Below are 14,170 nucleotides of genomic sequence, written 5' to 3'. Positions count from 1 at the left end.
TTTCTTTTTTCCTTACCTGGCATGTGGAGTGTATATATGTTCTTTATGCCGTAAATATAGAGATATAAGAAGAAGCCTGGATACCCAAGGTCTTCTGTTGTGTTTTGCAGGTCTGGGGATTGAACTTGGGACCTTGTGTATGTTAGGCAAGTACTCCCCACCATTAGTATTGTCTCAGTATTTTTTTTTTTTTGGTTCTTTTTTTCGGAGCTGGGGATCGAACCCAGGGCCTTGCGCTTCCTAGGCAAGCGCTCTACCACTGAGCTAAATCCCCAACCCCTTGTCTCAGTATTTTATTTAGCATGCTGATTGACTATTCTCTTCTGCAGTTTAGCTTAGAACCCTGTACTGGCTGGCTGCCATGCTTTCATGGCATCATAAATCAAATGTCAAGGGGAGCAGGTCATACTGACACCATTCAAAGCCATGAGCTCCTCATTTACTTTCACTGAAATGGCAAATCTGGCATAGGGAAAAACTGATAATTCACAGATTTATTTTTGGTTAATAACAGATTGGTTTCTGTTCTTTAACGTGTGCACGTGCGTGTTGCTAGAAATTGAACCCAGGGCACTTTATCACTGATTTACATCCCCAAATCTTGAGCTCATGTCTGTCTGTCACTGGCTGTCTGTTTCTGGCTGTCTGTCTCATTTTGCCTATGACTCTTTGCTTGTATGTATATGTACTCCATGCATACCAGGTGCCTACAGAGGTCAGAAGAGGCTGTCAGATATCCTGGACCAGAGTTCCAGATGGCTTGAGCCGCCATGCGGGTACTGGGAATTGAACCTCGATCTCTGAAAGAGCAGCCAAAGCTCTTCACCTCTCAGCTGTCTCTCCAGCAAGCCCCGCCCCAGTTTCCTTTTTACTCTTTTATTTTGAGACAGACTCTCTATAAGTTGTCCAAGTTCACCTTGAACTTGCTCCATTAACTAGGCAGCTGTAGGTGTCCATCCTCCTGTTTCAGTTGTGCCCGTAGTTGGGGTGAGGCCCGCACCCCAAGACCTAGTAGAATTGGCGAGTTTCTCATTTTTGAACCAATATCTCCCAGGAAATAGGCTTCACATAACATCTTGCAGTTATCGGCCAGCAAGATGGATGAGTGGGTAAAGGTGTGTGCCGCCATACTGCCTGTGTGTGGAACTTGCATTACACACCGCTCTACTTCTTTGAGATTTTGGTCACTGTATTAGGACTATAGACTCAACTCTTCCCCTGCTGTAATCTTGACACCTTCCTCATTACCTAATACATTGCCAAAGCTGACCTCGTTTGTTTAGCAGAGAGTGACTATGTCACCTTATAGACTCCGTTAAAGGGAATGCTCATATGCTTGCTCATTGACAGACTGATAGGGCCAGCACCTCAGTTGGGACAGCATTCCTTTCTTCCCTCATCTGTGGCCATGCCTGGTTTCTCTAGTTTATGCTCTCTGCCTTTTTCTGTCTAACAAACAAACCAACAAACAACAATAATTTAAAAAGCACCTTTGTTCTTTTTAAGATTCATTTATGTATGAGTACACTGTAGCTGTCTTCAGGCACACCAGAAGAGGGCATCAGATCCCATTACAGATGGTTGTGAGCCACCATGTGGTTGCTGGGACTTGAACTCAGGACCTCTGGAAGAGCAGTCAGTGCTCTCAACCTCTGAGCCATCTCTCCAGCTCAAGCGCCTTTACTCTTATTTGATCTGTATGAGTGTGGGCTTGCATGTATATATGTGCACTTTGCATGTCTGATAACTGAGGAAGTCAGAAAGTGTTGAATTCCCTGAAGCTGGAATTATAGACAGATGTCAGTCATCATATCGGTGCAAGGAATTTAACCCAGGTCCTCTGCTAGAGGCTCCGGTGCTCTTAACACAGAACCATCTCACCGACCTCATCTTCTTCCAAAAATCAGCCTTCTCCCGCTGTGGCTCTAAGTAAACCACTTTATTTTACTTCTATTTTAGTTGAAAAGAGATCCTTAACAGCCACCATCAGCCTCTTCTTCAAATACCCTAAAGTTAAAGGTTGATGGACTTCCTAGGTACATAGAGCTGAGGGAAAAAAAGCAAACAACCTTAAACCAACAAACAAACAACCCGTCTGCCGGTAGGGACTCTAACAGAGTAAGGTTAGAGGGACAAGGTGACTGCGTGCCAGGCTTCCTTACCTGCCTTTTCTCAGCCTCTTCTTTTTTTGTCCTGGGGAAACTGTTACAGATTCAGTTTGAGATTACATGTCCCGAAAGTTCTTATAACCTAAGAACTGGGAGACTGTCACACTGGCTAAGAGGTTTTTAGATCTTCCGTTCAGGACAGACTGTAAGTGTTAAGGCCAAAGAAAACTCTCATTGGAAATTCCCCGAACTCCAAAAAGGCCGTCCAAATATCCAGAAACAAGCCCAGACCTCAAAAGTTCAGAGTTTTGACAATACGATTAGGGGCATACGGTGGAACTGTTTTTCTCCAGAAAAGTTTAGGAATATGTTCATGCACAAAGTGAGTATAGTTCCAAGGGACAAAAGGTGTGAATTGAGATTACTAAAAAGGAGGAGGACAGAGTTAGAAATCTGGACGGTCGCTGTAGGTAAAGGGGAAAATGCTTCGCTTCGTTAGATCACAAAGAGCATGCTCACCGTTCTATGTGTATTCTTTAATTTTTTAATTGAGTAATTATTATACCCATTTTACAGAGGACTCAACTGATTAAGAGCTCATTCCATACAACTAATAAATGGTAGCATTTAAGAGCAATGCCAGTCCCGTTGATTCTCAATCCCATTTTTACTTATTTATTTTTTGCATCTTTGAGGTGGGGTTTGGCATAGCCCAGGTTGGCACTGATCTTTCGATATAGCTAAGAATGACCTTGAACCTCTGATCCTTCTGCCCCCACCCCCCTGGTTCTGGAATTTAGGCATATGGCACCATACCCGTTTTAGTCACTGCTTGGGCTGTTAGCAGGGTTCCATGCATGCCAGGCAAGTACTCTACCTACACCAAAACTGTATTCTGCCATGTAAATTCACACGAAGCACACGAGGAGTGGTAGCTCACATCTGTAATCTCATCACTCCAAAGGGGGAGGCAGGAGGATTGCCATGAGTTTGAGGTTAGGATGGACTATACCGTGAGGCCTTGCTAAAACAACAACAAACCCCTCCCCCCCCAAATAAAAAAACGAACAAACAACTAAATAGGGGGCTGGAGAGATGGCTCAGTGGATGAAAGCACTCGTTGGCTGCACTGGTAGTGAATCTGAGTTCTCAGTTCCCAGCACCCACATGGTAGCTCACTGCGGGTTGTACCTGCAGTTCCAGGGGATTTGATGTTCTCTTCTGGCCTTTGACAGCCTTTCACACACATGGTCTACAGATATTCATGCATGTCAAATAACAAAAAGAGTAGCAGAGACTTGGCAAACAAGTCAAAAATGAAAGTTCACACTGGGCAAATCCCAGTACTCAGATACAGGAGGAGCTATGTGAACTCAAGGACAGCCCGGTCCACAGAGTGAGCTCCAGAATAGCTAGTGCTATGTTGAGAGACCTTGTCTCAACAAAACAACAAAAGAAGGAGGCTCATTCCTTCCCCAGAGCTAATCATACACACATACTTACGTACATGCACACATACATGCATACATGTACATCGCACAATTCATATATTGTAAAATGTAAGTGGATTGAAGAAAAATGTTTGTTATAGGTGCCCAAAGAGACCAAAGGAAAACGTTAGATCCTCTGGAACTGGACTTAAGGGCACTTGTGAGCTGGGAAATATGGTGCTAGGATATAGGGGTTATATAGGAGTTAGTCAAAAGCAGCGAGTGCCCTCAAATGCTCAAATGCTAAGCCACCCCTCCAGCCTCCCATCCTCCAACATCCCTATCTTTGTGAGATAGGTTCTAGGTAGCCTTGTCATAGAACTACTGTGGAGATGAGGCTGGCTTCAAACTCAGAGATCTGCCTGCTCCTGCCACCAAACTAGTCCCCCAGATTAAGGTTATTATGATCCAGAGGAAATACCTGGTGTGTGGGACCAGGGACTGAGGGGCATAGGTACATATTTTACTTATCAAAGCAGACCTGGCCTCCACATTCTCCAAACCTTGAGCTTTCCAGCATGGGGGCTGGGCTGCCCTTCCCCGAGAGGCTCCTCCTTATATAATCCAGACATTTTGCACCCCCCACCAGACCCCCGAGACTTCCATTGTCTCAATCCTTGGGGCCCATGAACTCACCAAGAGCAGTTTCCCAATAAACCTGCCTTTAATCTAATCTAATCTGGTTTGAATTGGCTCACTTCACCAGCAGAGAAATAACCTATCACCTGGGAAATGGCTTTTTTTTTTTTTTTTTTGGATAACAATGAGTTCCCATTTGAATCAAAGTTCAAAAGAAATTCTACACAGAATCTTTATGCTGAATTATTTCCAAAAATTGCCACAGTAATCCCTCCGTATACACTTTCCTTCGACTTTGCCTTCAACTTGCTTTGACAATAATTTTTATTTTTGCAATTTATTATCTATACACTCTTGGAAGCCGTATAGCATAGAAAGGTATTTAAAGGTTTTTCTCCACTCATTTGCTTGTGTGTGTTGTTTATGTCTGTAGGCATTTGTGCCACTGTGTTCTTATGGCGCTCAGAGGACAACTTGCAGGAGTTGGCCGGTTCTCTCCTTCTACTATATGGTTCTCAGGGGTCAAACTCAGGTCATCGGGCATTGTGACAAGCATCCATACTCACTGAGCCATTTTGCTGGCCCAGGAGTCTAAATTATCTTGCTAGAAGCATGTCTCTTCCAGTAGTTACAACCAAACTCTTGACTGAGGTTGTCTAGGCCACCCAAACCATTCAGTCCAACTGCATGTACATAATTTACCCAAAGTAAGACCTTTAGAGGAACCACCTAACTAAACCAATCCCAAACTGCTGACTCACAGAATTATGAGAAAAGAAATGACTATATTTTAATGGGATATTCTCCCCATCCCCTAAAAAAAAAAAACAAAAAAGCAAAACCCTAATATAGTCATCATGAGTGAATTGTTTTTCTGGTTATTCAGACTTTTTTAAAAAAAATATTTATTTACTTTACATATATGAGTACAATGTAGCTGTCTTCAGACACACCAGAAGAGGGCGTCTGATCCCATTACAGATGGTTGTGAGCCACCATGTGGTTGCTGGGAATTGAACTCAGGACCTGTGGAAGAGCAGTCGGTGCTCTTAACCGCTGAGCCATCTCTCCAGCCCTTATTCAGACTTTTTTTTTTTTTTTTTTTTGGTTCTTTTTTTTTCGGAGCTGGGGACCGAACCCAGGACCTTGCGCTTCCTAGGCAAGCGCTCTACCACTGAGCTAAATCCCCAACCCCTCCTTATTCAGACTTTTAAAGTAAGTTATTGTCTTAATTAGGGTCTTATTGCTGTGAACAGATACCATGACCAATGTAACTTTTATAAAGGACAACATTTAATTGGGGCTGGCTTACAGGTTCAGAGGTTCAGTCCATTATCATCAAGGTGGGAACATGGCAGCATCGCAGCATCCAGGCAGGCATGGTGCAGGAGGAGCTGAGTTCTACATCTTCACCCGAAGGAAGCCAGGAACAGACTGAGCTTCCCCAGGCAGCTAGGAGTAGGGTCTCCAAGCCCACCCCACAGTGACACACTTCCTCCAACAAGGCCACACCTTCCAATAGTGCCACTCCCTGGGCCAAGCATATGCCAACCATCACAGTTATTTAAGTAAGTTATATATGTGTAATATAACACAGGACAACACAGCATAAAGAGCCTATATATATATATATATATATATATATATATACACACATACATACATACATACTGCATTGTCTGAGAACTACAAAGACATATTTGCTTGAGGGGTTAAGACAGCTACTTATCAAGAAGATAATGTCAGAAAAATCTTGAGAGATTTTGGTAGTGAGGAGGAAGGAGAGGGTATTCCAAGTAAAAGAAAATGACCGGGGGTTGGGGATTTAGCTCAGTGGTAGAGCGCTTGCCTAGCAAGCATAAGGCCCTGGGTTCAGTCCGCAGTTCCGGAAAAAAAAAAAAAAAAAAAAAAAAAGTTGGCATCATCTACCGCTGAGTCACTCCGTCAAGATCCCTGAAAATGATTTTGTTTTTGCTTTGTTTTGTGTGCACATGTATAACGGGAGCTGGGGAGTGCATACGGAGGTCAAAGGACAACTGTTGGAGATCAAACTCAGGTCATGGAAGTTGTGGGGCAAACATCTTTACTCCATGTGCCATGTCAGTGCCCCCTCCCCCTCTTCTCTCTCAGAGGCAGTGTCTCCTATAGTTCATGGAGTTTACCATGCAGACAAAGATGGCTTTGAACTACTGTTAAGCCACATTAGGGCTGGGGTGAGGGTGTAGCTCAGTGGTTCTTAGTATTGGGAGGTCCTGGGTTAGCTCTCCTGCACCAAAGGAAGAAAAGTGACTTAAGGGACAAAAACCTTGCATCAAACTATTATCAGTTGCATGGCAAAATAAACTTTGGTAAATTAGTGTAACACAGTAGCAATGAGAGAAAATAAATGTACTGCAACCGTTACCACCAGAAATAGGTCTAGAAGCCAATATCAACCACTTAAAGAATGGGGAGAAAAACCATTAAGGAAGAATAACATTGTCTAAAGTCAAGGCAAACCAGATGAAACTACAGAACAGACTGTTCAGAAAAGCTTAACTTTGGCCGGAATAGTGGCGTACACCTTTAATCCAAGCACTTGAGAGGCAGAGGCAGGAGGATCTCTGTCAACTCAGCCAGCCAAAGCTACATAGTCTCTGCCACAAAACAAATAAATAAAGCAAAGAAAAAAGGTCTGAAGCTTTTATTCAGTGGGTCTCTGTGTCTAGAAGAAGGTGTTGGGCCTCTTGGTGGTGAAGCGTGTTTTGTGCTGGCGCCCCCAACACACGGAGGGCGATGGGAATTTGATCTTGGGATCGTGGAACTGCTTGACAGCTGGCTCGCCCGCGGCACTTGGCAGCTGCAGTCTCTTCCACCTTCATGATCTGGATGGAGTGCTCTCAGGCACTGTGTTCCGCACCCATGTCGAGGTAGCACTGTGTGACCGCGCCAGGGGTGGTCAGGTCTCAGTACTCTCCGTACCTGTTGTGAGTGCCACTGCGGGAGTCACAGCGCAGCGTAGGCCGAAGTTCTTCACATGCAGGGGTGAGTCCTCAAAACCTGCCCTCAGTACACAATCTCCCCGTTATGACTTCTTTATCTTCTTCAGCTGCGACACAAAGTACGGACCAGAAGCGCGGGACTTGGCCACCACATGGTCCGGTGCAAAGATTCGCATTCGGCACAGTGGCAGTGTGTGGCATTTTGGGGTTGGCAAGCGGCACCCCACCACCTTGTACTCCCGAAGCGTGTCTGATGCCTTCATGGCACGGTGTGGTCGTTCACCACCACGCAAAATGGAAGTGCCGCTTTTCACGAAGGCTTTCGTCATCAAAAAAAACGTTTTATTAAAAGACTGAACACACACAGGGAGGATTAATAAGACACCATTCAGGATAACTGCCTCTACAGTTAAAGACGATTTGCTATCTCCTTGTCTTAGTCGGGGTTTCTATTCCTGCACTAACATTATGACCAAGAAGCAAGCTGGGGAGCAGAGGGCTTGTTCCGCTTACACTTCTACATTCATCACCAAAGGAAGTCAGGACTGGAACTCAAGCAGGCCAGGAAGCAGGAGCTGATGCAGAGGCTAAGGAGGGATGTTACTTACTGGCTTGTTTCCCCTGGCTTGCTCAGCTTGCTCTCTTAAAGAACCCAGGACTATCAGCCCAGGCACAAGACTACCCACAATGCCCTTCCCCCACCCACTTTGATCACTAATTGAAAAAATGCCTTACAGCTGGGTCTCATGGAGGCATTTCCTCAAGGGAGGCTCCTTTCCCTGTGATAACTCCAGCTGTGTCAAGTTGACACACAGAACCACTCAGTACACTCCTCAAACGGTACATACAGGCTTGCACATCTTATTTTTATTTAATTGACATGCATAAAACATATCTTATACCTTATTTTTATTTAACTATGTATACATATATATTTATGTGTACATCTTTTTATTTATTTCATACACATATGAGATAAGATTGATTTCGCACAACCACTACTATATGGTTCAAAAGAGAATCAGGGCTTACTGGATAAAGGAGATGGGAAGGAATACAAATTTGAAAGAGAAAGCATTTCAGAATGTGAAAAACACAATCGGGACAGAAGCAGACAAGAAGGCAGGCAGCAGTGGGAAACAATGGAGGTAATTTTTGCGGCAACCTGTGATATTTATATTGGTAGGGAATAAAGTTTCAGCAGAATGCTGGGATTCTCCAATGCTCTCACAGGGGATCTGTATGCCTCACACTGGAAACAATAGAGACTTTGTGTTACCACTCACTCATTTAGGCAACAAGAAACAATAGCGGCTAACCGAAATGGGGGGGGGGGTTGTTTTTGTTTGTTTTTAAAGACAGAAGGAAGTGTTGGGGGAAGAAGGAAATGGGACAGAGAAAGAGAAAAGACTTTATAGTTAATTGGATAGGCTATATAGTCTGTCTAGGAACCCAAAAGATCTGGGGTTTCGATGGCACTGACTGGCTCTTGGATTTTGGTTTAAACTAACTTCTATTTCAAGATGCCAGTTCGCAGGAGTCTGACTGGTCTACGGTTTGTTTCTTCTAGTGTGATCCGGGAACTGTGGAGCAATTGCTGATCATTCTAACACGGGAGATAGAGATTAGATAGGTAGGCTACCAAAGAAATAAACGGTGAAGACATACACACACATCCACGTGCTCACGCATAGTATGGTAACTGTGTAAAACCAAAGGATGACCAGATTCACAAACATGTAATAGGTTAGTGGAAAGCAAGGTTCGTGGCCCTCGTGGTAATAAGCTTTTCCGTTTATGATGTCCTGAAGTTTGTCTCTGCAATTACATTTCCTTCTCAGATAATATACCCAAATTGCTACACACTACCTCTGATACGAACTCAGATCGGTCATCCTTTGTAAAAGACCTATTTGCTCAACTAGCAGAAAATAAAGATATATAAGACAATGGGAATAATGATGCACACCTGTAATCCTAGTTTTGGGGAGACCGAGGCAGAAGGATCAGGAGTTGAATGCCTCCTTCCTCAGCTACAGAAGGAATTAGAGGCTAGCATGGAGAAGACACCTAGTCTCACACAAAGACAAACAACCGCACTGCGAGACAGCAGACCATAGGACTAGTAAAGTCACTCACTCCTTAACCCCCATTCATAAAGATACTATCAAAGCTCCCTAGTCTGATTCTTCAAGAGCCGAAAAAAAATCTGCTTGAGCGACGAACCCCTGGGACCAGCGAAAGCCGAACCGCGCCTACAGAACTGTAGTTCCCAGAGAAAGGGGCAAAGCAGGGGCGGGGGAGGGGGGGGATGCCGCACATGCGCACAAGCTCCCAGGTCAACAAAGACGGCGGCGTGCGCGCGCGCACCAGGGCCAGACACCGAGGACGTGCGCGTGCACGGCCGCCGCTGAGAGGTGCCAGTGGGCCAGAGGACAGAGGGGAAGGAGGGGTAGGAGCCACCGGCCGCTGCAGGAGGAGGAGACGGGGTTGTGCTCCTGGCCAGCGGAGGAGAAAGGGGCGGGGCCGGCGAGCGGCGCGTGCAGGTGCCGGGCTCCCGGGTTCCGCGGGCGCGCGAGCGGCTCCGTGGCCCCCGCCGCCGCAGTGGCCGCCGCCGCCGCTTGGTCGCCGTCGGTCTGCGGGAAGCGGGTTATGGCGGCGGCGGCAGTGGGAGCTGTGAATGAGTTCTCCGGCCGGACGACGGAAGAAGAAAGGCTCAGGCGGCGCGAGCCCCGCGCCCGCCAGGCCTCCGCCCCCCGCCGCGGTCCCCGCCCCTGCCGCCGGCCCGGCCCCTGCGCCCGGCTCGCCGCATAAGCGGAACCTGTATTACTTCTCGTATCCGCTGGTCGTCGGCTTCGCCCTGCTGCGCCTGCTGGCCTGCCACCTGGGGCTCCTCTTCGTGTGGCTCTGCCAGCGCTTCTCCCGCGCCCTCATGGCCGCCAAGAGGAGCTCCGGGACCGCGCCGGCGCCCGCCTCGCCCTCGACTCCAGCCCCCGGACCGGGTGGCGAGGCCGAGAGCGTCCGCGTCTTCCACAAGCAGGCCTTTGAGTACATCTCCATTGCCCTGCGCATCGACGAGGAAGAGAAAGGTACTGGAAGGGCTGGAGGGAGGCAGCGGCGGGCGGCCCTGGGAGGGTGCCACCTGGGTCCCTTTCCTGCACCCCCGGAGTTGATCTGCCCCAGGAGTCCGATTCCCCCAAAGGCCAGACCCTGTTGTGCGACGCCTAGTTAGTTGATCCTCATCCCTTTCAGGACGCCCTAGCTCTACTTTGTTTCAGCACCCCCACACTTGTGCATTACCCAAGTCCCCGTGAGACATCCAGGCGTGCTGGTGACAGTGACAGTTGGCCTAGAGTGACTACACGGGATTCTTTTTAACACTGTAAACAGTGTTGCTTTCTCTGAGCCTGGCTTCCGAAAGGTTTTGGTATTGAAAAAGCAGTGAATAAACTTAATGAAAAGAGTTCTGTAGTGTTTGGAGAGAAAAAAGAGGAAAAGTGTTGTCTTGGATTTGAAAGGGTTGGCTGCTTATAATTAGAGACGGATTTGCCGTATTCTGAAGTTTCATGAATTATTTTTATCAATATAATGAGTCTTGAAGATTATTTTTACCGAGTTATATTTCAACCGCTTTGGTTTTTATTAAATTTTTATTCCAAGGCACTCTCAAGTTTCTAAATTTTAATTTAAAAATGTTAAATGAACGAGTTGGGTAGACATGCATATATCTTATACCATGAAACCTAAAACAAAGGCGTTGCCTCGCTGTGAAGACAGGAATACTACGTACTTCAGGTTTCCTTCAAGCAACATCTTTTAGCCTTTCTGTGTAGTAGGCATTGTGCAATTCACTTTGCATGTGTCTTTGATCCTCACAATAATACTGAGGTGAGGGTACAGACCTTCTACAGGTCAAGTTACAAGATGGAAGCAGGTGCCACAAATCTGCGCTAATCGTTAATTTTAAACTTGTGTGGAAAATGTTAAGTGGGGTTAGAAAGCCTTACTGTCACCTACAGTATTCTCCAAAGAAGTCCAGGTACCCTAACCGTAACCTGGCTCTGTTAGGGTTAGGGCCTCTGCTGGTCAACAGGTCCGCTGTGGAAACTGAACAATCTAGTTCTTTTGCAGTGTTGTTTCCACTTTCAACACCAGAGCCTGTGCTAGTGTCCCGGTCCTGTTTAAACATTTCTATTGCAGAGCCTCAGGATAAACAGAGGAATACAGTGAAAGAGGCAGCTAGCCATGATTTAGGGGTCCAAAGACAAGAGTGGGGATTGAGTTCAAAACAGTAGCAGACACGGGAGAAGAACATTTTGTGTCTGTGAGAGCAAGCTTTTTGTTCTTTGCTCGCTTCTTCATTGCTTCTGAAGGAACATCCAGTGATCACTTGGGTGGGTGGTGGTGGTGAGGAAGGCATTTCTCCTTCCGTACATAATATGACAGTAGATTACTTAGGGGTTTGAGGATGTAGTTCAATAATAGAATGCTTGTGTCAGTATGCTTCAGAGCTTGGATTTACTTCCTAGTGTCTTGGAAACAAAGCCAACAAACAAAACTTTTAAAAATTATCACATCCTAAAAAAATTTAAAAAAATTATCACATCTGTTTCCCACTAAAAAGAAAAAAAGCTGGAGCCAGTGGTGGCGGCCTCTGCCTTTGACCCCAGCACTCAGTGGGCAGAGGCAGGTGGATCTCTGTGAGTTTGAGGCCAGCCTGGCCTACAGAGTGAGTTCCAGGACAGCCAGGGCTACCCAGAGAAACCCTGTCTTGAAAAACTACAAAAAATGAAAAAAAGAAACAAAGCTGGGGGTGGGGGTGGGGTGGGGGCAGGTAGTGGCACAAGGCTGTAATCTTAGCACTTGGTAAAATGAAGACTGCTATTGTAGGCTACACACCAAGACCTTATTTCCAATAAAAAAAAAAAAAAGTAAACTCGATCTGTATTTTCTTGGTTCCCTTCTAGCCTAATTTTTCCCCTTAGCATATTAGAAAATTTTGTAACCAAGCTTTAGTTCCGTAATTGAAAAAGAGTTCACATTTGAAGTCCGTCAGCCTTTTGGCTATACTTGACAACTCAGAGCTTATTTCCAAGAGAATTTAACTTTCTTTCCACTGCATACAAATATGTGAGCAGATAGACCGAATTGACTATGCAACTTCAGAGGCTCCTGACTCTGGTTCACTGTCAGCAGGGTCGTCATGTTTTACGTTGCCGTCCATTAGAAATGGCACTCACTGAATGTATGCAGTGCCCATGGAGGTCAGGTGGAGGATCCCTAGGACTGGAGTCACAGTTGTAAGGCACCGTGTGAGTTAGGAATGAGCCCAGGCAGATTCTCTGCAAGAGCAGCCAGCAATCCTTTACTGAGCCATCTCCAACTTTGAATTTTGTAGGCATTTTAATGGTTGAACTTCTTTGAAAGAGTGATAATCTTGTGACAACCATTTATACATGAAGAATCAAATTAAAGAGTGGGCTCAAAGTAGCAGAAGGAAGGACAGAGTTGGGTGGCAAACTTATATAGGATTGTTCTTCGGCTTTATTTATTTGAGATTATAATTACACCATTTCTCCCTTTCCTTTCCTCCCTCAAACTCTCCCATATAGCCCTCCTTGCTCTCTGTCAAACTCATGCCCTCTTTTTTTTTATTTTTTATTCATTGTTATGTGCATATATAATTTCATACCGATCAATGTCTCCCCCCCCCCCCCACTTTGTTTTCGTTTTTTTGGGGACAGGGTTTTTCTGTGTAGCCTTGGTTGTCCTGGAACTTGCTCTATAGACCATGCTGGCCTCCAACTCAGAGATCTTCCTGCCTCTGCCTCCTGAGTGCCGGGATTAAAGTTGTATACCACCACTGCCTGATGGTGTTGCTTTTTTTTTTGGTTCTTTTTTTCGGAGCTGGGGACCGAACCCAGGGCCTTGCGCTTCCTAAGTAAGCGCTCTACCACTGAGCTAAATCCCCAGCCCCTGCTCTCTTTTTAATACCGGAAAAGAGCAGTCCAAATACTTAGGAAGGGAGTTGTAATCATGGGCACTTTGGATTAAATAGAACATGACCTAGCACGTTTTGTGTGATTTCTATCAGTAGACAAGTGTGAGTTCTCCTAGATAATACAAAGGCGGAGGGAGGTTCAGAGGGCGTAGTTCGATTTCTCAGGTAGGTGGTACCTAACAGTAAGGGCTGCAGTGTGCTGTGTGAAAGAAAGTGAACCAGTTTTTCAGGATGTTGTAGGCTGAGGAATCTGGGAACAAGAACAGAAGTATCTAAATAAAACAGTCCTCACCAGTTCAATTTTTCCACAATTTTACTTATTCATTTATAAAGATTTATTTATTCTGTATGCGTATACTGTAGCTGTCTTCAGACACACCAGAAGAGGGCATCGGATCCCATTACAGATGGTTGTGAGCCACCATGTGGTTGCTGGGAATTTAACTCAGGACCTCTGGAAGAGCAGTCAATGCTCTTAACCACTGAGCCATCTCTCCAGCCCCAAGCAGTGATCTTTTTCTAATTTTATAGAATTCAACATTATACATTGTTTGAAACACACAAAAGCCTGTTCACATCTGTCTTTATAGACTGAGACTAGAAAGAAGTCAGTGGTGACTTTCATTCCTGAAAAGTGTACATCTACCATGTGGAAAGGATTATCTTCATATTTAGTTTCCTTCTGCTTGCTGACTCTGCTTTAGCTGACCATGGTGGCTCACACCAGTGCCCAACACTTAGGAAGCTGGGGCAGGATGATTAATGAAGCTAGAGGCCAGCTTGAACTGCATAGAAAGCTCTATAAACCTCTGTTTCAAAAACTGAAAGAAAAAAAGGGATTCTTTTTGAAATTCTCCTTGATTAGAGGCAAAACATGAGGATCACCACAAGTTAAAGGCCAGCGTGGTCCGTGTGGGGAGTTGGTAAGCCGCACAGGGCTTTGTGATGGGACCCTGCTGCAAAGGCCTCCCAATTAGAGTATGGGAAAAATAGTGCAAGAATATTAGAGAT

General features: G+C 45.5%; 1 protein-coding gene and 1 pseudogene across 4 annotated transcripts in view; one reads left to right on the top strand and one right to left on the bottom strand.

Moving 5' to 3' along the window:
• Positions 1 to 6,844: 6,844 nt before the first annotated feature.
• On the bottom strand, positions 6,845 to 9,534 carry Rpl18a-ps5 (ribosomal protein L18A, pseudogene 5; annotated as a pseudogene).
• Positions 9,535 to 9,557: 23 nt separating this feature from the next.
• The window catches only part of Spast (spastin), a 51,237-nt gene continuing 46,624 nt past the window's right edge, over positions 9,558 to 14,170 (top strand). For 2 of the 4 annotated variants that reach the window (NM_001108702.3, NM_001414954.1), the window contains exon 1: positions 9,568 to 10,247. In NM_001108702.3, coding sequence (NP_001102172.2) covers positions 9,839 to 10,247 — 409 coding nt within the window. In that variant the 5' untranslated portion in view covers positions 9,568 to 9,838. Of the gene's footprint in view, positions 10,248 to 14,170 lie in introns of all 4 variants that reach the window. The other 2 variants (XM_008764486.4, XM_008764488.4) reach the window with 2 other exon arrangements.

This window comes from Rattus norvegicus, chromosome 6, assembly GCF_036323735.1.
Source record: "Rattus norvegicus strain BN/NHsdMcwi chromosome 6, GRCr8, whole genome shotgun sequence".
Lineage (NCBI taxonomy): Eukaryota > Metazoa > Chordata > Mammalia > Rodentia > Muridae > Rattus > Rattus norvegicus.
The sequence above is the reverse complement of the archived record's forward strand: the minus strand, read 5'-3'. Positions and strand labels throughout refer to the sequence as shown.